Source organism: Manduca sexta, chromosome 24, assembly GCF_014839805.1.
Source record: "Manduca sexta isolate Smith_Timp_Sample1 chromosome 24, JHU_Msex_v1.0, whole genome shotgun sequence".
Lineage (NCBI taxonomy): Eukaryota > Metazoa > Arthropoda > Insecta > Lepidoptera > Sphingidae > Manduca > Manduca sexta.
In genome coordinates, this window is record NC_051138.1 from 435,066 (window position 1) to 457,820 (window position 22,755).

General features: G+C 37.6%; 1 protein-coding gene across 1 annotated transcript; it reads right to left on the reverse strand.

Moving 5' to 3' along the window:
• Positions 1–4,082: 4,082 nt before the first annotated feature.
• LOC115440475 (NF-kappa-B inhibitor cactus) lies at positions 4,083–22,421 on the reverse strand. The gene is made up of 5 exons (XM_030164797.2): positions 21,961–22,421; positions 19,073–19,398; positions 9,193–9,281; positions 7,097–7,312; positions 4,083–6,916 (listed from the first exon to the last, which is right to left on the reverse strand). Exons 1-5 carry the CDS (start codon positions 22,221–22,223, stop codon positions 6,842–6,844), a joined length of 969 nt encoding a protein of 322 aa, XP_030020657.1. The 5' UTR covers positions 22,224–22,421; the 3' UTR covers positions 4,083–6,841.
• Between the last annotated feature and the right edge of the window lie 334 nt (positions 22,422–22,755).

Below are 22,755 nucleotides of genomic sequence, written 5' to 3' on the forward strand. Positions count from 1 at the left end.
TTTCCGCGAATAGGCAATATACTCCGTCGGATGTGTAGAGCAAATTAAATCGGGACTTTTGAATTCCCTTGCACTAATCAACTGATTCAGGCATGTCTAGTTCTTAGCCCTCATCTGGATTTTATAATGTCCGGGTATAGTTTTTTAAATCACATGTCGGTAAAACCAGCGCAAAAACCCAGATATTATATTATAAAAAATAATTTATAGGTCAAAGTATTTATGAAATTAGGTGTCATTTCACATTTTCCTTATGTCATATGCTTAAAAAAAAACACAGTTAGTTGATTGTAGGCACCGGCCCAGGGATTCCGAGAACTGTAATTTTGCGGTTGTGAGGCGCGGGCAGTTTTTAGCTGATTGTGACTTATTTATTGTTTTAATGCGCGTGATAGTCACAATATGTTCACACCAATTTCAATTTTAATTAATTTTGCTGAAAATGATTCGTTAACCAGGTAAGTAAGTATTGTTTGTGTTTCGTAGTGTTTTATTATATCGTTTTATTTTATTAATTTAGAAAACTTAAAGCTAACGTACATAAGTAGTAAGAAAAATATATACAGAAGGCCAATTACAAGTTTCCATGTATAGATAAATAAGATTAGAATAATAAAAAGAAAATGATAGATAGTAGGTACATGCTATAGAATTCGGAGAAACTAAGAATAATTGAAAGAGACAAAAAACTATATGAAGAAAAGGTCGTTAAATTTTTTTTTGAAGTATTAAGTAGTTGTAGGCTGTATGAAAGTTAATTACTCCTTTAATAGTGCGGCGTGGCGGTGGCCTGAGGTCTGAGGTCTATAAGAGAATAACACGACGTGTCAAGAAATGTTTTTTACTAGACGATTTACAATTCAAGAACAAACAAAAATTGCCATAAAGAAAACAAGATAATGAATACATTAAACTCTATAATTGTTGGATCTACTTGAAAATTATATAAATGTGATCACAGTAATATTTAAAACTTATATCCTATTTCATATTGTACAATACAAACAAATATACGAAATCGATAGCAAAGTATTCAAATCATACATTACACAACATCTACTAAGTACCTACCTATATCTTGTGGAATACCTTATCGAGACAAACGTGCTACCGTTAACTTTAAAATAAAATAAATAAATTACTGTAATTGGCCGATAAAATCGGACCGTGTCATCTAAAATCTAAATTGAAGTCTGTTACGATTTTCAACTGACAAATATTGCCAAATAAAATAAGCCTTTTTCACGTAAGAATACAGAACATTTTCGTTGGTTTGTAATAAATAGCTGTAGTTCGACATGTGGGTTGGATCTGGCGCGCCCAATACGCTTGAATTTACATTGCAATGTATTACATATACTTCACATGTGCACATTGGCGCCTCAAGTTTATTTACATTCACTAACTCTACCTAGTACCTAAAGGTATTATTTTATTCATGCCACCGCGTATGCCAAAATTCTTTTCTGATTTAAAATTCCTCAACCTGCACTTTTCACGATAAAAAGTAGTTATAATAATTATCTTCGCTTAATTGAGATCAATAACATGAATAACTATGTTTGTACAATTCATTATTAGTTTGCCCTCTACACTACAATGACAACTAGTTAGCGTTTTGTGTAAAAGAGTACTTTTTTACATTGTATTATTTATGTCGGAATACATAATTGTATAATAATTAGTTTTAAAAAACACACACACGCACGCCTTATATCTTCGAAGGGATAAGCAGAGGCACAAGTAATGGTCCCACTTTTTGCCTTGTGTATTCCATTCCACGATGTTATAGCGGGCAGGCCTACCGCCATATTAGGAACAAATTCCATACTCCGGGCTAATATAGAACATAAAATCCCAGTATCGCTGTGCCCGACCCGGGTTTCGAACCTGAGACCTCAGAGTGGAACTCTTCCCACGTACACAATACAATTACACCATTGAGGTAGCCAGTTATAGATAGCAATAAATGATAAAATCTTCTCAGACATATCTCGAAACGACTCTCTGGTGCGCACCTCTAAAGTGCTAGAGCAACATAAAATGGAAGAGACTTACGCCTAGGTTACGTCTTGCGGTGATCAATGACCGGAATTCAGCTCGAAGTCCTTAAAGAAGCTCAGCAACGTCTCCTCCATGGTATTTATTTGTTGCGCTCGAGAAGTACCAGGCTGGAATAGACCATTGAAGTCAGGTGGTAGTTTACGTACTATCCGTGATTTTTTGGTGTAGCGGCCACCTGCAGTTGCCCAGCGTTGTTTCCTAGAACAAGACATATAGATAATACTTTGCATTGAGAGTACGTTGGAAGGTGTAGCGCTTATAATAATAATAATATCAGCCCTGTATTATATACTGTCCCACTGTTGAGCACGGGCCTCTTCTACTACTGAGAGGGTTTAGGCCTTAGTCCACCACGCTGGCCTAGTGCAGATTGGTAGACTTCACACACCTTCGAAATTCCTATAAAGAACTCAGGTATGCAGGTTTCCTCACGATGTTTTCATTCACAGTTAAAGCAAGCGATAATTCACAAAGAATACACACATCATTTTTAGAAGTCAGAGTTGTGTGCCCTTGGGTTTTGAACCTGCGGACATTCGTCTCAGCAGTCTATTCCACTACCTAGGCTATCGCCGCTTTTTATGTAGCGCTTACCTCTAAAATAATTACGAGGAATATCTTTGTTGTTTGTAAATAGGTAGTAGGCTGGTGCAAAATGAGACATTGCCATGATAGTACAGTCAGAATTCTAGAAATTTCACAGTAACAAAATACGCTACCTAGATACTGTTATAAACAGAAGTTCTCACTTTATAATACGCACGTAAACTGCATTGGCAGTGTGACATCTTTATTCTGTAGTACTGCCATCGAGGTAGGAAATTTATAATGGGTACTGCGAAATGACATATTTTTCTCATCCTATCGTCAAAAATACTAATTACAAAACCTTGCAAGTTTGTTATTGGGATTTACTTTATCCTGTTGTAAATGTGTGAAACCCCAGTAACTATTGTTTCCACAAATGATCGTTACTCGTCACCTGTCGTTTACTTTCCTGTACAAAGTGCTGTTGTTCTGAGTTTCCAAGTGATCGGGTAATGTATTATTCAGGGTTTTGTTGGGTATTCTACTAAGGTCAGGGATATCTTGGTTGTATTGCGTATTTATAAATATTTAAATATCAAAAATGTAAACAAAATTTTACCAACTTGTAACTTGTCAATATTAGTACCTGTCAATCATAAGTTATCTTCTCTCTATCTCTTTCTTACACCCGCATCGTTACGCTCGACGAGTCACGACTTACAGCGCGTATCTCTTTTTTGTTATTCGACAGTTACTTTTTCTACTATAATTCAAAGGGTTAAATTATGATTGATTTATTTTTGTGCCGATTTTGAACGCTTTAGATTTTCCTATAAGTATTAAAAATATTGTCAGCTATAAGATAGGTACAAGTCAAGACTTAAAAAAATATTAAATGAAAATACAGTAGGTATTGTTTACACGTGTGGTATTTGTCTGGTGTTACCATTAACCTTGGCGGCAAGTCGTGTTACAAGTCCACTGCAGCGACGGGAATTCCAAATTAACGTGCAATATTGCCAAGCGCTTCCTCAAAACAGTTTTAATTCTTTTTTCTACACGGGAGCCAAATGGTTTGATCATCGCCTTATATCATTCTTTTACGATAAAAATCCGAAAATAAGAATCTCGGTGGTTTATAGGAAAGAAAAAAAAAAGATATTTGTAATGTAGACATTAATAATTTCATTGTTTTGAAATCTTCCAATCATAGTATACCTTTTTGTTGCGATGGTATCGTATTTTAACTGATGTGTACGTTAAGGTTTCTTGGCACAGCGGGTGATGAATCGGCTGTCAGACGAGACGCTGAGGGTTCGGGTCCCAGGATCCGCAAATATTTATTTCAGGGCTGGTTCTGGACGCCAACGTAATTCTTCGCCTCCCCGCTATAGGAATATGTATATTTTCAGGTAAGAAGGTGTTTATTGTGTTCAATAAGATTGTATTGTAGATACGTATAAAGAAGGGTAGAGATAAACAAACTAAACATTGTCGTATAATGAAATATATTCTAAACTGACACAATGTATACAGTGACAACGCAGTTCAGTCTATACTACCGGACATATATAAATTATATAAAACAAACCCTATGCTTAGTGCTAAACGACACCGCGACTCAAAGTCGTTGGGTTCTATTTCTACAACATTTTTTACATTTGACTTGTTTTTAGGCGGACCTAATTTTTGTTAATTCGTTTATTTATGATATATTTGGCTAACTATTGAGTCACGGTGCTATATTTCAACACTAGGTATATATGTACCTATTATAATATATAGATAATTATCACCTGCCGCAAATGTTGAGAGCTCGGTGTGGTAAGTCTATGTTATTTAGAATGTTCTGGTGTAGATATTTGTGTTGGTAAAACAGTAATTTTTACTTTGAGGCGGACATTCAAAATTGATCGAGTCGAGTCACGTGGTCTCTTAATCGGTGAGCTCTTATTGTACCCGAGAATTTTTCACGTGTTTGCAGTTTGTGTATCGTGACTTCAGATCTGTTAATGACCAGCCTTATTTTATGTGACAAATTTAAGTTTACGGCAGATAGGTTAAAATTATTAAAAAATAAACTCATTGCAGAGCTCCAATCACACCATCAGAAGTGACTGCCGCACTTCAATATTCGTCGATAATTGGACAGTGCAACGGAAACCCAAATCATTAATAACTTATAATTATAAAACACCATTCCAAATTGGAACGACGGGCAATATATGACGAAATGTCCCTCACATTCTCAATTTCCCTTCCCATATGAAAAAAAAAAGTGTAAAACTGGATGGTTTTGAGAAACACAGACAGCCTCAAAATATGCCTACCAGTCAATGTCCTTAACCGCTGCTTTCTTTTGAAAGTTAGGGCAAGGAGAATTTATTTTATCATTTTTTTCTATGTTAAAATTTGTCATTTAATGTTGTGTAGTGAGTAGTACTGCGGTCATCCACAGCGGTAATCTTATGACGTCATATGTGACGTATTAATCATAGCGAAATGTCGCGGACTCGGTAAGTTTGAGGTTGTTACCAACCGACCCGATGTCGAGACGCATGTGTGACGGCGGTGTATCTGACACAACACGCAACAAGCGGCACCACCGTGAAGTTTGTCATCACATTTCGTCTCGACATAAACACTCACTTATAAATGTTGTCTCATAGGGTAGTGTAAGAGATAAAGGAAAGTAATCGTAAATTGAAACATAAAACACTTTAATTTACTTAACTATGACTAAACAATATTTATAAGTAAGCGTAATTGTGACACATGACGGTATGTACATTGCAGTAACACATAGGAAGACGTACAACAGTCTGCTCCCGTCGCCGCGGACATCTCCATGCCGGCGCGAGGGAGCTACACTAAACCGGTCGACCGACAGCTCAGCCGAGTTACAACTCGTTAGCTGTGACCATTTTACATTTATATCTAGTTGTGTCCACAGCTCCGTAACTAGGCACAGCTCTCGGTCGACACCCGCTTTAGACAACAATCAACAATAACAACTAGCGACGGCGTCGGCTCGCAGCAACCGCGGCCGCCCTGTCTTACCCGTTTCTTACATGCTCTCAGTACAGCATAAGGGACATTTCAGTTACTCTCGACCATATTGCGACTTTTGATTTTCAATACAAAATTTATCGCAAAATGGCGGCTTTATCCCATAAAATTACATATTTACCGCAGTAGAGCTGCGATGTGCGGAAATTCATTTATTAATCGCAAACTTAGGAGTTTTGTCCTAGTAAGAGATTATTCTGTTCTTACAATACCACTTCACGTCAAACGTTTATCTATCGCTTTTAGTATCCGTGTATTTGAAATTGTAGTGGCACGAAACAGTTCCTCAGCTAGTCCATTGAAAACATCGAAACCGTCTGCAGCTGTCGGAAGTGACAAAGTCGGTTTCGTCCTGTTCTGAAGGGACTAAGCACATCTAGCACACGTCTCAGAGCAAAGCGTTTAAAGCGATAGATAAACTACTATTATATACACATATAATAATATATACAGACAGCTAAGGTCAGAGATTTCAATAACCTTGCCAGTATCATAAATATATACCTAACATAGAAACATCCTACATTTGATTTGAAACAGAGAAGTAACATAACATTAAGACATTTGAGGCCGCGAGAATCATAGTAGGCTCTAAGATTATTCGGACTTAAAGTTGAGTATAAAAAACGTACCATACATTTTTGTTTTTAAAATATAAAAAATGGCAGCATAATAGATTTATTTATACATTTAATATGAAAAGTATTATGACACTAAAGTTTATAACTAAAAGAAACAATTACAGATTTAATTTTAATTACACTTTAAACTGATTCTCGCTGGCCAATTTATAAAGTAACAGAAACTGAAAAAATAGATATAGGAGTACATAATTCGATACATATACATTTGCTTCTGAGACGTTTGCAGGCCATCGCATCTGTGGCGCCTCGCCAATCTTCTGTTAGTGTCTGAAGGGTCCATCGCACAGGAAGCCATCAGACGTGGTGCCGAGCAGCACAGTAAATAAGTGTTAATACGCCGGTTGATTCACGAGAAAAACACTCGACTTGTTGACGAAGTCACACTCGATATGGTAATGGGCACAACCTCGGCGACCGGTTGCGCTTCTGCCTACTCCCCATCAGCCCGGGAGTCGTGCGTGTGTCCGTATTGGCGAGGCGTCAGTGGCGATGGGCCGTACATGCCGTGTAATTATCCTAGGGGGTCGCGGCGGCTCTCAGGCGACGTTGATCGACGTGCTCAGGCTCTCGCGGAGTTTTTCGAACAACGTCTCGCTATCACTGTCGTACATCTGCAAAGATAGAGAATCACGTTAGTATTGCCACTTGCATTACAAAAACTTTCTTAGATTCATGAAGATTAGATCCAATTTAGTAATCAGGACTTTACATTATCTTTATTGTCACATGGCCTATGAAGTTATATACAGACGCCACACAGTTACCAGGTTAAAAGCTCACAACACACTCACATCATCATCGTCCGAGTCGGAGTCGGAGTCGCTGTCGTCCTTGTCGTCGAAGGCGGCGGCGGCCTTGGTGCGGCGCGCGAGGCGGCGCGGCGTGCGGCCGGCGTAGTCCCGCGGCCGCGTCGCCGCGCCGGCGCAGCGCGACCGCAGGAACTGCACCACGCGCACGTCGCCGCGCCGCGCCGCGATGTGCAGCGCCGTCCAGCCCGCCAGGTTCTCCTGCGCCACCATACAGATTACATTGTAGGCAAACAATATGGATATATGATTCTATACTGCGCAATCGAGCAAGAGATGAGAGTGTGGCCGACCTTTGAGGAAATATAAGATGTTTGTGAAGATGCAGCATTAAATAACCAATATTTAAATTCCCATTTACGAATTTTAAATGTTACATTAAAAAAAACACATAGCTACGTAGGGGGTACGTACAACTATTTGTTCAACTGTTATTTAACTTATGAAGTAATCGCGTACATTCATTTTACCTACAAATCAAACACGAGGACGAGAGTTCTCGACGCGAATTTCCAACTCAAACACGACGACGACTAGAATTGCGTTAAACATTTGCACATTCTTATTTACCTTTGAAACAATATAGCCATTACGAGCGTGCGCGCCGCGAAAAACCCCAAGGTGTGCTATCAACGTTATCAGGTGATTAAGAAGCGGGTTTCCCAGCGTTTGACGCGCAATACACACCAACACGTCTCATGTTTGACAGCATAATAAATAAAGGCTTTCTTTGGGTACATACCGCTTTTGATTATAGATAGCTGACAAAATCACTAAGTATTACTACACTATCTGTCTAAAAATGACGCGCAATATACTGCTAAGTAATTTGCCTTTGAAAGTCCTGGGTTTTTTTTTATCACCGATTGCGGCATATACCTTTCAATTGGAAATAACGCGTTAATTTGTCCCGTAAATGATTACTGTAAAAACTTTCACTTGACGCAAATAAATCTATTTGTCTTCCATTCTCAGAAGAGAGCTCAATTGACCATTCCCCCCGGATCTAACGAGGTTTGACCTTTAAGTTTCCACGACCGACGGATGGAAGGCATCTGTCATGGCTCGGGCATTCCGCGGTGACAATTATAATATGACATATAATATATACCATTGCTATAATGGAGTGCTAATTTCATGATAAACTAAGAGTACCTACGATAGGTTGTAAATTTATGTGTTATTTTTCTATTCACATTCACATTTCAACACAAATACAGACAATGAGGAAACAAAGTCAAGGAGTTTTTTTATTCATGAGTATATTGTTACGAGTATATCGACACTATATTGTTTACAAGAAAATGTATCCAGATTTCGACCGTGAAGTGGCTGTTTGCTAGTTATGTTTATCGAACTGATAAATACGTGGAGTGGACTTTTGACAAGGGGCTTGAAAGTTGAGAACAACACGGCAACATCACATGCGAGAGAAGTAAACAAAGGGCGTATTCAAAAGACTAAGACCGACAGGAGAGGCTATTGGATGAAAAGACTAAGTAGACTTTAGTTTCAAGGGATAGATTATTGACGAGCCTGTCAGGTAATTTCGTAAGCCCATCAGTGTAGTGCGTCGATGACGTCACAGCATATTTACCCGCCGCGTCTTATCCGTACGTAGTTTCCACATTAAAACCGACAACACTAACTGGAACGTAGATTTAGAATTCCCTATGCACAATCCGGGAAAACGTATTAGTGCGTTGCGTTCGCATGAAGCGCGGTATTATTGCCGATGGCGTCATGCACCGGTCGCTGGCCGGGTGCGTTCGATTTTCCCCAGCGAGTGGAGTGCGGTCACACTGACTCACTGGATCTGTGTGGGATTTCTGTTTTCGTATAGGCTTCGTTGTTGAAGGTCGCTGTGAGTCGGTTTTAAATCCGTCTTTAAGTTCTATATTATTTTTTAAAATATAACTTGATTTAACAATAGTCACGGACCCAATATGGAGCGACATAGTTGTAACTTCCTCAAAGGCCAAACGATCACACATGAAATATATGCAGGGTACCTTTTGTACTGGGAATGTTCATTAACCACAAGGGTTCAACATGATTAAATCTTGTTCAAGCTAACTTACCCTGGCATTGATATCGGCTCCGTAGTAGACCAGGGTCTGTAGCGTCTCTACGCTTCCAATTGACGCCGCCAGGTGGACACAACATTGACCTAGAACAAGACAAGAATATTTATTAGTAAAAACATCCAATGATCACAAACATTTCTAACTACAAGATAGAATGCTAGCTACTTGAGGCCTTTATACTGCAGTCTACACTGGCCCCGATTGTAAATACAGTATTGTCTAAACGTAATGTCGAGTTATGGAGACCTGCCTTGCTTTCATCAGAACCAGATCACATCTTGTAGTAACGAGCTAGGACGTCGTGTTTTACACCGACGTTTGCATTCACTATCATACGCCCCTCCACTAGAAGCTTCAAAGGTTCAAGTTACATACTACTCAGATTTGAAAACAATATCTAACATCACAAATACACGTGTCGACTATATTTATTCAGTTCGTTTTCCTTCTAAATTACTACGCTTATCACCACTATGATAAGACTGAGATATTACAAAAAATACTACGTTTTTGCCGCACCGACGTCAAGTCTTGGAAACAGGTCGAGGTTACCCAAAAACCATTATATACTGATTCTGAACTGTAGTTAAATATGTAGTTGGCATGTATTATATTATCTTATGTACCGATATAAAAGTACAGTGTGACAATGTAATATTTTTTATTGCTTCACAACTTATAAAATATCTAGCAATTAGTATAAACACTTAATTGTCACATAATTTCTACATCACATGATGTAATGAAACGCGGAAGGCATTAGAAACACAATGAATAAATGCATATTAAATTGAAATAGCGAATTAATGTACTGATAAGACAGTGACCCAATGAACGATATTTCACCTGATCCATAGAAGTATTAAACGTCGTAAGCAGAGGAAATGACGCGGAACATGTTGTACTACATTATGGAATATTTTTATGTGGGTTGGTACAACGTGGGGGTTGATGAATACTACGTTTAAGTGCTAATTGGGCTTTAAGTTACAAGAGGTGTTGCCCTGAATGATCTGATACAGCGGGGGATAAGATATGTTACATAGAAGTGGATAACGCCTTGTGGGAAATTTCAATTTATATAACATCGTGTAACTACTATATACGATTAGATTTGATATCAGGTTAATTCCGCATTCGTGTTGATTGCTAAAAATACTGTCCTGTCATTTTAAATTCTATAAATATATCATTCTCAGATTATTTAAAACAGAAAACCCATGGCCACCGGTGGAGCTGCTAGTATTATTCTAGTTAAATAGTTAACAATAATTATGATTCATATACAAAGCTTGTTGTTTCCATTCCGTGTGACATAGTCCAACATTAATCGTGGAAATTACAAACATTATTTTCCTCGAGATATTTCGCAAAATTTAAATAATGATTGAGTTTTGAAAATCCCGCATTCCTATAACAGTTTTTTGTCTAAATATATAGAAAAATAGTTGACTCATTTACACTGTTATGTATGTCGTCGTAGATTAGTATATGTTGTCCGCTTGCAAACTGCCTCGTTTGTTTTAGACGCACAACATAAGCTATTAAACGTGTGTGTAATTCGCATAACTAATGCGCTAGGTAAAATGCAACACGAGCTGTAGATTTGACGCAGTTACATACAAATTGTTATTGTAGACACAACGGACAAACCCATAACGTATACCACACAATCGGAACGTGGACAAAGCTTAAATAGCCGTAGCGACTACTTTAAATTTAATATGGAATCATTTACCGATTCCTAAAGTTAAATGTTTTGAATATATGACAGCATTTTAAAAACAACGTTAAAATTTTTTGCGCTGTCGTTTATTCGACTGACGTGTGACCGCGAGATATTCCGTTGATGAATTATTATTTAGAGATTTTTAATAACATCTGGTGTGGGTTATTTTTTTGTCTTTGTTTTGCAACAAGTTGCGTCATATACGAAAAACCAGCAGTTTTTATGTTTAAAAAATACAAATATTTTTATAAAATGTAAAAACAAGTGGTGACTGTTTCAGAACGATAATACAAATAACAATTAGAAGCATTGCACTTATCGTCCATTGACATGCTACAGAGGTCTATTCTGAAGTCGATCGAAATAACTTTATGTCGTCAATACTTGACTCACATGGAACGCGCTCTATCTTCGTCTCCGCTGCACTCATCTGAAACTTACGCGCATGACCTTTTCGTCTTGTAGATAGCGTAGTTCGTAAACGCTTTCAATCATGTTACATTGCAATATATATGTCAATGTAAATAACATAACTTGTACACAGTAAAGAGATTTATGTGTCATTTTCGTGAATACTTAATGAAAATTTGAATACTGCGGTTCAGAATAAAGAGAGTGAAATAGATAAATATCAATGAAAGAGAACTTTAATGAAATTAAGCATAAAAATATCATATATGAACTTGGATACTGACTAAGTACGTTGTTTACATTGCCTACAATATCAATTTAGAAATGTTGTACGTTCATATCTCGGTTAAGAAACTATTAGCCTTGCGATATTTTTAAAATTAAAAACAAAATATATATTTAAATGCTACGAACTTTGAATGTTAATCACCGGGCTGTTTGTAAAATTCTCTCTCGCATTAAACCAGTGTTTGCTAGTTGGAACACGTCCAAATATATTTTAACGCTGTTCAAAATAGGCCTCCTCTAAAAGCGTTGTGCTTTTAAAAGACCTGGAATTTGGGTTAACGGTTCTAGAATAACTAGACAAAACGACGTTTGTTTTTGACAGCATAAGGTTTTTTGCTTATATATTATCTTTATGTTTGTTTGACCTGATATTATGACAACGTTATGTTTCATGATAAGAAAAGTATGGTATACTTATTACAACCGACGAGACGTTGAATCCCGGTCGCCAGTATACAGGCTTGCATTAAACGTAATAAGATAAAAAAGTACTAAACACAAATAAAAATAATAGTATAGAGAAGTCTCTCGCTTGCCTGCGGAATCAAGTTTCAAGTCTCGACTCACATGCACATTATACCTGCGGGTTTACTTTAACTCTGTAAATGAGACGACAAAAGGTACTTAGATGTTTCTTTCTCTTTTGTGCTCTCTGTTAAAGATTCTTACACAAGAGCTCCTGAAAATTTAACTATCGCAGCATGAATCACATGTAAACGAATGAGGTAAAATGGAATTTTTCAAAAGCAGTGTTAATTAAAGATTCTGTCCAGGCTTTCTACGTAGGCATAATATTAATTTGAGTACAATACTGGCGTGCGTAAAACGAAACTAACCGCGTAATACCCCACGGGCACCCAATTGTTTCGACTAAGCGTGCATTACCATCCAAGGTCTGGTGGAACGTCACATGTATTTTCCATTACTTTATACGTCCTTTGACGTACACTCATATAGCATACTGTTACTTGCAAATATCGCACTCATCAATAAAGTCACGAATCGATAACCTTTCCTGATGTGTACTCTTTAATATAAATCATCCTTATAGTGTCTAGATAATGGAAGGATTGGAATCATGACCAAGAGACAATATCTCTGGTGCGACTGGTTAACGAGACAATTGTGAAAGAAGCAGCCATGAACAAAGTTTTGGTGATGCGAAAATATTCGCAACTAAAGATTTCCTAATATCCACAAAACAAATTTGCTGATTACGGGGTCATATGTTTGATTATTAGTGCAAATAACAAAGAAAACATGACAAGATTCGTGGAAGATCACTTGGTGTAATATTGATTCAAGACCATTTTACATATAGTAGTTTGATATACAAATATTACTTCAAAACACAGAGCTGTCGCCGACATTACAGCTCATTAAGACGGCACAACTAACTGGATTATTAATGTGGGAAACCTAATGTGGCCACGAAGCAGTTCCCCGAGCGACAGGTCAGCTTACAAACTGGAGATAACACCTGGTGATTTAACTTTTCTGTGAAATAACCTAAAATACTATCATGTCATGTTTTAAAATAATATTATATTGCATGTTATGTATTATTCATTTCTGAATAAATAGTAGATTACTGTGGTTTACACACATTGAACCACACGGGTTGGGTATGGGGCGGATATAGACACACTTTAGATTACGATTTTTGAACAGATAAGCCGCTTTAATTCTGATCTAAAGCCCCTACTTACCTTAATATTGTATGATTGCACTAATTATAAATTTATCTGTACAATAATTTTAATTCTCTTCGATTTGTTTCATCCTGTTTTATCGTACCTATAATTTAATTCATTTTTTTAATATATTGTCTCAAACCCATCTTTATTAATATTGAACAAGGATAAATTATCATAAATTACAAGATGCCTATAAATTTTATCACGAAGGTATAATCTTGTGCGAACATTCCAAAGGTTCCCTGACTCAGTAGATGCGAATTTTTTATCTCATACCATGTGCAACGCATCCTATTTCAGGGAGTTTTTTTGTTTATTATACAGGTGTTGTAGTTAACATAGTCTTAGAAATATACGGTTATCATAAGCTTTACTATAACACAAACAGAAATAATGAGTTTCTTTTTATATCTGAACAGGAATCCTGTATTATCGTATACGAATTATTAGGCAAGATTTCCGAGGCGCCACCTTATTTAGTTTGCATTTGTTCTGGTTTGAAACACGTCAAGCGTTGATAATGTGGTAATTTGTTAAAAATAAGTACTAGCGGCATTACATTGTAGTATGTAACAAGTGTGAACGGTGTAATTAGTGGATAGTTCGACAAGTACTTAGCAATATGCAAATGACAACTGGTTTTAAGTTTACTTGTTCAATATCTACCATTTGGTAGTCAGGCGAAAGATGCTAAATGTATTGTTTCTAAATAAGTTCTATTTGGGTTTTAATCAGCTTCTCTAAACACATTTCGAATCTTAAGCCAATTTAATATTTTAGAATGACGTTCCTTAACATCTCTTACGCAACAGAGAACCGTTACCGAAGCACCTAAATGTCGACTAAAAAAGCTTTTATCCAGCATTGAAACGAAATTCTTTACGAATGGACCTTTTTAATGTTTTTTTTTATATATTTGTTTGTTCAGAGATATAAAAAACATAATTATCAAAACACGGAGCGTACACGCTGCGGTTTCGGTACATTAATAGCTTGACATTGATGTGTGGGAAATTTGAAATATCAACAGTTATTCATCAAGACGACACGTCAAGGCGTGGAGAGGTTTCCTGCCCGGCAAGAGCAACGTATCGTCAGGCGTCACTACGGTACGCGCGCGGAGTGCTGGCGGGCGCGGGGCAGGGCGCAGCTGCCAGCGGACTGTGCAGTGGAGGGCGTGGGGAGGGGAGGGCTTACGTGCCGCGATGGGGTTTTCCCAGCAATGTGGCGAGCGGCGCGCGCGCCTCAACTCTCGACCAAATATGGCGTCGCGCTGTTTTCTCTGCTTCCGCGGCGCACTAACGATTCATTATCATAATATGCAAAATTAATACCAGTACCTACTCTAGGTATATCTATAATCATGACTAATTTTGTTTTCCGACTATGAACGTTATATTCTCAATTAATGCCAATTAAATTAGATCGTAAATATCAACAGTCAATATCAACAGCGCACATTTAATTTTATTTCCGGCGTCTGGGAGTGGGCAACCATTGTTAAAACCAGTAGGAACTACATTATAGATATTGGGCATAGTTTCATATAGGAAGGCAGTGCAGTGACATTGAATGAATGAATGAATTGAATGAATTGAATGAAAATATACTGATTCTAGATGATGTTGGTGCTCACAATCAGTAGAAAATCACTATCACTCACTAATCGCGCCATTCATAAAAAGTTTTCAATTATAGTGATTTAGTAAGATAATTTAACAGAATGCCGAAATACTTTCAGAAAAACGTGTTAGCACTTTGTATCCAATGAGATCATCGCTACAATATTATCGATTTAGCTACGTCAATGGCATTAATTTGACTGAAGCTCGAAAATAGCTTCCTTTGTATACGTGTGAATGAATAATAAAAAATAATTATTTTTTTGTCTTTGTGAATGGTTTTAAAGATCGTAAATTTTACGCAATAGACACATTAAATTCTTATTAAGTTGCCCCTTAGAGTTATTAATAGACCAAACCTGATTTTGTTTCTAGATTACTTACCTAAAGCATCGTAAGCTGCTAAGTATAAAGTTCATTTTATCGTAAGAATTAAACGGTTCATCATGTTCCAACGCAGCTTATACGATTTCTTTTGGATGTCGTCGGTCGTCTCCGAGTTATGTTGATATATATAACTACTATTTCCGTATTTATAGAAAAAACATTAAAAAGGAACTTGATTTAGAAACAAGATCGTACTCAAGTAGGTACTCATATCGTTTATCAAAAATCTTTGTAGCACGAGCGGCGTACGTAGATATTGGAACCAGCGCGGGACATTGAAAAACCGGCGGAAAACCCAGCGTTCCTTAATCACTATGTAGCCAGAAGTGTGTATATATTTGCCTATTTTTGGCGCCAAACAGTTTTCCAATTAAAATCTATTTAAAGGACATTACAGTCAGAGTAATAACTAGGCTGATAGTGCTCAACATCCAACGGGTCTACATTGTGCCTATACTACGATGCCATATTCGATCGTCCTGTCATTGACTTGTAAAAAACAAAACTCGATTTATGTCGGTGTTAGTTAATTATTTACATTGATTGTTGTAAATCGGGCATCAAACTAGCGGTCCCTCGCTTCACAGCAGGTCACACACCCACTGCGCCGTAAACGCTATCAAAGATAAAATAGATTGTGTTCAAGTAGTGGGAATCCCGTAAACAGTCCTTGTGCTAACAAAGCGAGGTTGTCGCGTAGTGATACGATCTGACAGCGTACGATTCGGTTAGAACTTGGCGGATTCGTCACCACAGAACCGGACCGCGCGTGTTTCCCCAGAAATCCGGTTCATCACACTACGTTTGGGGAGTATGCAGAATCACGGATGAGATAATCAGCGCGAGCGCACACTTTACATGATTAGAAAGTGCGCGTGAGAAGGAACGAGCGTGAGGGATTTCCGCACCTACGTAATGCTGCGAGTAGCGCGGACTTTCACGTGGGTATAACCCCATTGTTACGGCTCCAGCCATGCGTCCGCAGAAGAACTGCGGTTTTCCTTGCGCAGTCTTACTGTGAACTAAGTAGACTGGCCATGCCTCCGTAATCGTTTTTTTTTAATTTTCCTCAATTCCTGATCGGTATGCCAACATGAGATTAGCTAGGCGTTTTTTTTATATAAACCAAACGTCCTTCGTACCAAGAAACGAGTAGCCGCGATCGAGCTAATTGCGTAGGTACATACGCCGTAAAGATATTCATGAGGTATTAAATTGTCTCCTCAGGAAAAACCATGTCGCCGCGACTTAGCATATTCATGATAGAATTGTAGAATTAGCAAATGCGAGCGACGACCGGCGGCCGGCGCGGCGCTGCCGGCTGGGGCATCCCAAACGGCTTGTGCGGATCGGTGGCCGCTCGAACACGGTCAAAAGTTTGCTTTCACTTTGGGAGCTGAGCCGAGGGGGGCGGCGGCGGTTGTGTTACGCGACCGGTCGTCGTAACGTTGGAAATACCCAGCCGACGCTCGCCACTCGACAGCCTCCGACGCGCCACGCCGGCGGTCGTCGTTCCTCGCTCGCACACTGATGGCCTCTCTCCGTCGCCTTTGTATAATTAGGCTTACAAATTATGTAAGTATATGTGTTCTGAGAGTCTTAACAAGGTCGGCCTGTCGGGTAAAACCGTATGTAAATATACTACATAAAATGATACGAAATTCTTTTAAGAGAGGCGCGGGCCGACCGCCGCCTCGCTCCGCCTCGGAAAAACCAGATATAATAAACTCCAAAGAATTAATATGTTTTTAATGCATTTTACACGGGTCGGGAATTCCGAATTTAAATTATACATGGCAGACACGTCGGAACATTCTAGAGTGGCTGCACAGGTTATGTGGCACAAGGTACGCTTTTACATCAGGAATATAAATAGGAGCGAATCGGGACAAAACAGGCTATTCAATTTATTTAAACCAATTCTTTTTGTTACTTACCACTTATAACGTATTTTATAAATCCACCAATAAATAATCAAAAATTATTAACAAGCCTATCGAATTGAAAAATGAAGTCATATGTCCAATCAGAGAAAAAGTATGCATTCAATACATAGTCATGTTGTATGATGTCACCGGCATTACAGCGCACGAGTGCAAGGGAGATGGCGCGATGTACAAATATTATTGCAGCTATATTTTAAAAATAATTTTGACGCTTTTTTCGCACTGATTTTTTTGTAACAATCTAATACATCAAAGTAGAATACCTAGCACCATGATGACATTGAGTGTAATGGAGACCTTGGCGGACGTCATTGGACTCAGTGCATTCACACGTAAACATTGCGACGCCTTTGTTTACCAAACTGGTTCTCGTTGACCCTAACAATTAATTCAAGAAAATATCCTAGAGAATCTCCGCATTTTTTGTGCCGAGCGTGCGTGACGTCGCCGCGTTTGAATGCAGTATCATGTCCGGATGGTTGCCTACTGCCTACCACAATGACTATGCTTATCGAAACAGATCGTTTGTATAAATCATTAAGAGTTTTTTGGTACGTTCGAAAGTGTGAAGATACTTGTCTATTAGAGGATCTGCCCGAATCTTCAATACTTTTAGAAGTCTAGTAAAAGAATGCTATACGTTCGCCTAAGTACCAATAAAATTCATTGTAACAACTATGTTAAATGTGAAATAGTATGTTTAGTCAACTGTTTAATATTTGGAACTGTTGTGAATGATAACACTTGGTCTTTTGGTCGCGGCTCATCTAAGGTTATCTCAAGGAAGATGAATTATAATATGGCAGCGCTTCCATAACACCACGAGCCGGGTCACGGAGGTATCTCATCAAGATCAGGCACATTTTGCCTCCGAAACTTAGCGAACGCATTTACATCTCGTTGATTTAAGCCCTATTTCTTTTCATAGGCTATGGAGTTTGTAAATGGAGATCTTATCTTCAACTGTGTACGAGCGTCTCATTTGTATGGTATTGATTATTGGTCAGATGGAAGTCAGTGACACTCCCTATACGTTTTATTTAATACATAAAACCAGATCAATCGTGGCCGTAAACGAGCGGATGGGAAGCACGCACAATCTTTAATCTATTTGAATACAGCAAAAGCACTTGTTTTGTGTGAGTTAAATGAATTCGAGATGAATGTGTGCTATACTACGCAGCGGGTTTAATAACATTATATGAATTGATATTTTATGTTATGGAACGGTACTCTATGAGATGCTGGGAAAACCGTTTCGGATCGGGTTTTTACTACGTGAATCAGAAGGACACACGAGGTTACAAGTTGTTCTACTGTAATTAGGTATTTATAATTGTAGTACATAAACTGCATATTAACATGGACCCTTCATAATGACAATAATTGTTACTTATTTTAGGACTATTAGTACGTTATCATTTCGCAATTTGTGAAACAATATAATTTATAATATGCTGGTAGTTTAAACAGTCAGAAATTGAAGTGATAAGCCAACGCGATAATAATGTATGTGTGAACAATGAAATTGAGTAATTTTATTAGTTTAATTGCTCGCTATGTGACCGAGCTAGTCTGTACATAATAATAAAGCGTAGGTTTGAGTAATAAATTAATTAACGTTAACGTAATGCGGTGGAGAAATATAGGTATGTTAAGTCACTTGCTGATGTCAATAAATGAACAAAATTCAACTGAATGCAAAGATCAGCAGAATGCTTACCCAATGGAATGTGCCACCTGTTCATTGCCAAATATAATAAATAAAATAAAAATAATGATGTTACAACTCACCGTTATAGTTCCTCTGGTCGAGTATTGAAGACAATTTCCTATTGGGCTGTTCCGGTACAGGGGCAAGCAGGGCTTTGAGACACTCCTGGTTTCGCGCTGCGGTCGCCTTGTGTAAGGGCGTCTCTCCCATGAAGTCGCGAATAGCGAGCGAAGCGCCGGCTATCACCAGCATCCTTGTCACCACGGCATTGCCGCTCATCACCGCGAGGTGGAGGGGCGTGTGGCCGTAGTCGTTGGGCAGGTCCAGCCACTCCTTGTCAGGGCACACCCTGATGATCGTGCTCACTGATTTCTCGCAGCCGTGTACCGATGCAATGTGTAGTTGTCTGCAAGTGAAATCTGATATTGATTATTTTGGTAAAACAATATAGAAGTCGTAGTGTCCTTCAATTGACCACGATGACATCTTTTTGTTACATTCCGTCACTGTTATTAGTTGTGAACCGGTTTCATTGAAGAGCATGAATGGAACAAGTGTTCATTGTTACTTGGAAGCATTGTCTAGTAGCAGTTACCATGCCACATAAACAAAACGGGAATACACTACGTACGAATGAGCTAATGCTGATTTAAGGGTTACCGTACAACAACAATATAACCTGTGATTTAATAGCCTATCGCCATAGATGTTTTTAAATGCCCTACTTGGAAATTGGACTCAGTAACAGAAAGTAAATAACACCAATACTTTTCCAGTTAAGTATGATCCCTGCACATTGTAATATTTATCGATTTACTGTATAGTAGATGCAATGTTTAGTTTTCCTCGGTATACATATGATAAGCTTACAATGGAGTTTAAACAAAGTCAATAAAGTCTGTACAATTATAATGCTTATTAATTGAATAGATATATCGGCGTCCGGAAGATATGGATGAAATGAGCACCAGAGAGAAGGAAGAGTTTGATGCTCTGGTACCACAGGACCTGTGGGACCTGTGCCAAGAAGGCGCGGGACATATCCATAAGGTCGTGTCAAAATTAAAAAAGGACTTGCTACGCCAATTCAATTAGGTTGAGTTGATTACAAATAACATAAACAGTAAAGCTTGTAGACAGAAAGAGTAAGTTTAAACGGATAGTTTCGCGTATTTAGCAGCTACTGAAACATTTAATATTTTGTTAACGAAGCATTTGTAACATTAACCTACCGACACGGCGCCTAGTAAGAATCGCGACATTGCGCGTTATAGCTATAAACAGACCCACGTTCTTAAACTACAAAATAACTGGGACCTTGAACTCTAGTCAGCATTTTTTGCCGTAATGAATCCTGTACTATTTCGCCGGCTGAATGTTGACAAACCGAGTCTCTTGCCGTGGGAATTAATTATGACGTGTTTGTTGTAGGAAGTGGGTTGTCTAACGTATTACGCATTTCCGTGAACGTTAACCTATGGCATTTGATAAACATGGAGTTACTCAGCCATCGCCGTAATTACCTATTACAGATGGATTTTACGCAACTGGGAACCGCGACTTAATAAATGGTATTATTTGGACTAGCATGGCAATGAATATTGCTGTAGAAACCAGTTTTAGTGGAAGCACATAGGGCATCTTCTGGTAAGGCAAGATTCTGAATGATTTTCAACATGACTTGCCTAGTTTAGATTCATTAATACATGTTTCTATAATGTACAGCAAACAGTAGGTAAATTATTCCAACTACTACTACTACTACTAATGGCACTCTAGTGCAGTGTTTCATCACTGTACTCTGCTGAATTCCATAATAAACCAAATAAATGTAAATTTTTCCTCAACAAGATAATTTACCTAAATAATTTAATGGTAACTCAGTTTACAATGGGTAATTTGATAAAGAGTTCTGTTTATTATTTGATAAGCATATTTGGTTATCTATTTATGAATATCTTTTAAATTGCATTGAGAATGATAAGTAGTCTTTGTTAAAAAACACATAAAATCTTTAGCTTGAGCTCCATAGCAGAAAATAAACATCATTGAAAGAAATTGCATAAAGCAATGGCACATATCTAATTGCTGAAACCTTTTCAATGCCAATTATAATAATATATTGAAATCTACAAAGTTTGTTGCGTTAATTAAGAAGTTAAAAAGTATTTTTAAAGAAAAAAAAGTGTTATATTTAAACAATATGTACCTACATCAATGCAAATTTACGTATCTGTTGAATAAAGTAGGAAAATAATATTTAAGCTGGGGATTTCTAAACATGTACGTAAAAACAAATTAGGAAATCCCGCACCATTCAGAGGTCACAGTTGCAAAAGAGGTGCGCATATTTTTTTCCATTTGATGCACAAATGGCACCTTGGGGTTTGCCCGAGGTTGATGACATTATTTTGGGCACTTTTTCAAAAATGTTTTGCAGGAAACATATACCGTAAAACAAGTATGAAAAATTGGATCAAATAAGACAGTCAGTCAAAATGAAGTCATCTAGTGTCTACATATTTAATAGCTAAACAATATTTGGATAACTGAAAAATCAAACCTTTTTCTATAAAAACATAATAAATTTGCTATTTAACATACACTTTGTGTTCACCTTGAAGTTAATTTTAGACTTTGTTGCTTTTAACTGTGATATAAGCAAATTTGCTAAAGTCTCAAAAAATAGATTATAATTATTCGAAAACAAGTGTAATTTAGCATACATATCCCTTCACATAGCAGGATTATAAAGTATAATAAACTAATAAATGGAATAAAACATGTCTCATGTTAATAAATTGGTTATCAGTAATGTGACCGGAATGTAACTCTGATATGGTGTTTGTTTGTGAGCCTATTTAGTATTGACAATTGCGCACAATGGCTGGTTTTGGTTCGTAAAGCGACTATGTCAGACTCTTATAGTGAATATGCGGGTAAGGATCAAGGCACGTGGAATACTTACGTATCTCCGTCGTTGTCAGGGTGGAACAGGTCCGCCAGTGGTGGAACATCAGGACAGCTCTTCTCTCTCACATTTACACTTTTGAACTTGTCCGTCAATTCCAACACCTCACTTGGAACCCCTTCGTATTTCTTATCACAATCAATCACGCCCGAATCCACTTCACCCGAAATCTCATAAGATTCCAATTCACCAGACACAATTCCGGAATCCATGTTTTCTTCCTCGACAATCTTCGTTTCATATCCTTTTTTGGCACTCATTTTTGGTTCTTTATTACGACACTTTAAAAAAAACTTGTAACCTGTTGTACACTAATGTTGTATTATCAATATCATTGACACGAAAACATGTTATAAAATTTAAAAAAATAAGCTTGCTCAATAAGCAACCGTTTAGTAATGAAATCGCGTTCGCAATGAATACTGTGTTCTGTGATGAATGCTATAAAAACTACACTACGTCGCCATCTTTACTACGTCACAAGGCGGTCGGATACATTTAACGGGTTTTCCTATTACAAACACGGGGTAATAACAAATTTACTAAAAAAATATGTTATTAAATTATATTTCGATATACAATTTTGGTATATTTTGAGGATATTAAACTGCTTTAAGCTAATATTGATTGTGATATTAGAGATTATTGTGTTTTTGATCGTATGATATATTTTTTGAATTATAAAAATGATTAATCAAGTACAGTGTAATATTTTAAGGTTTCGTATATATACTGACGAGGCAGATTTTTTTTATGGCATCCATGGTTTGTCCTGGCTTTAAAAATTGCTTA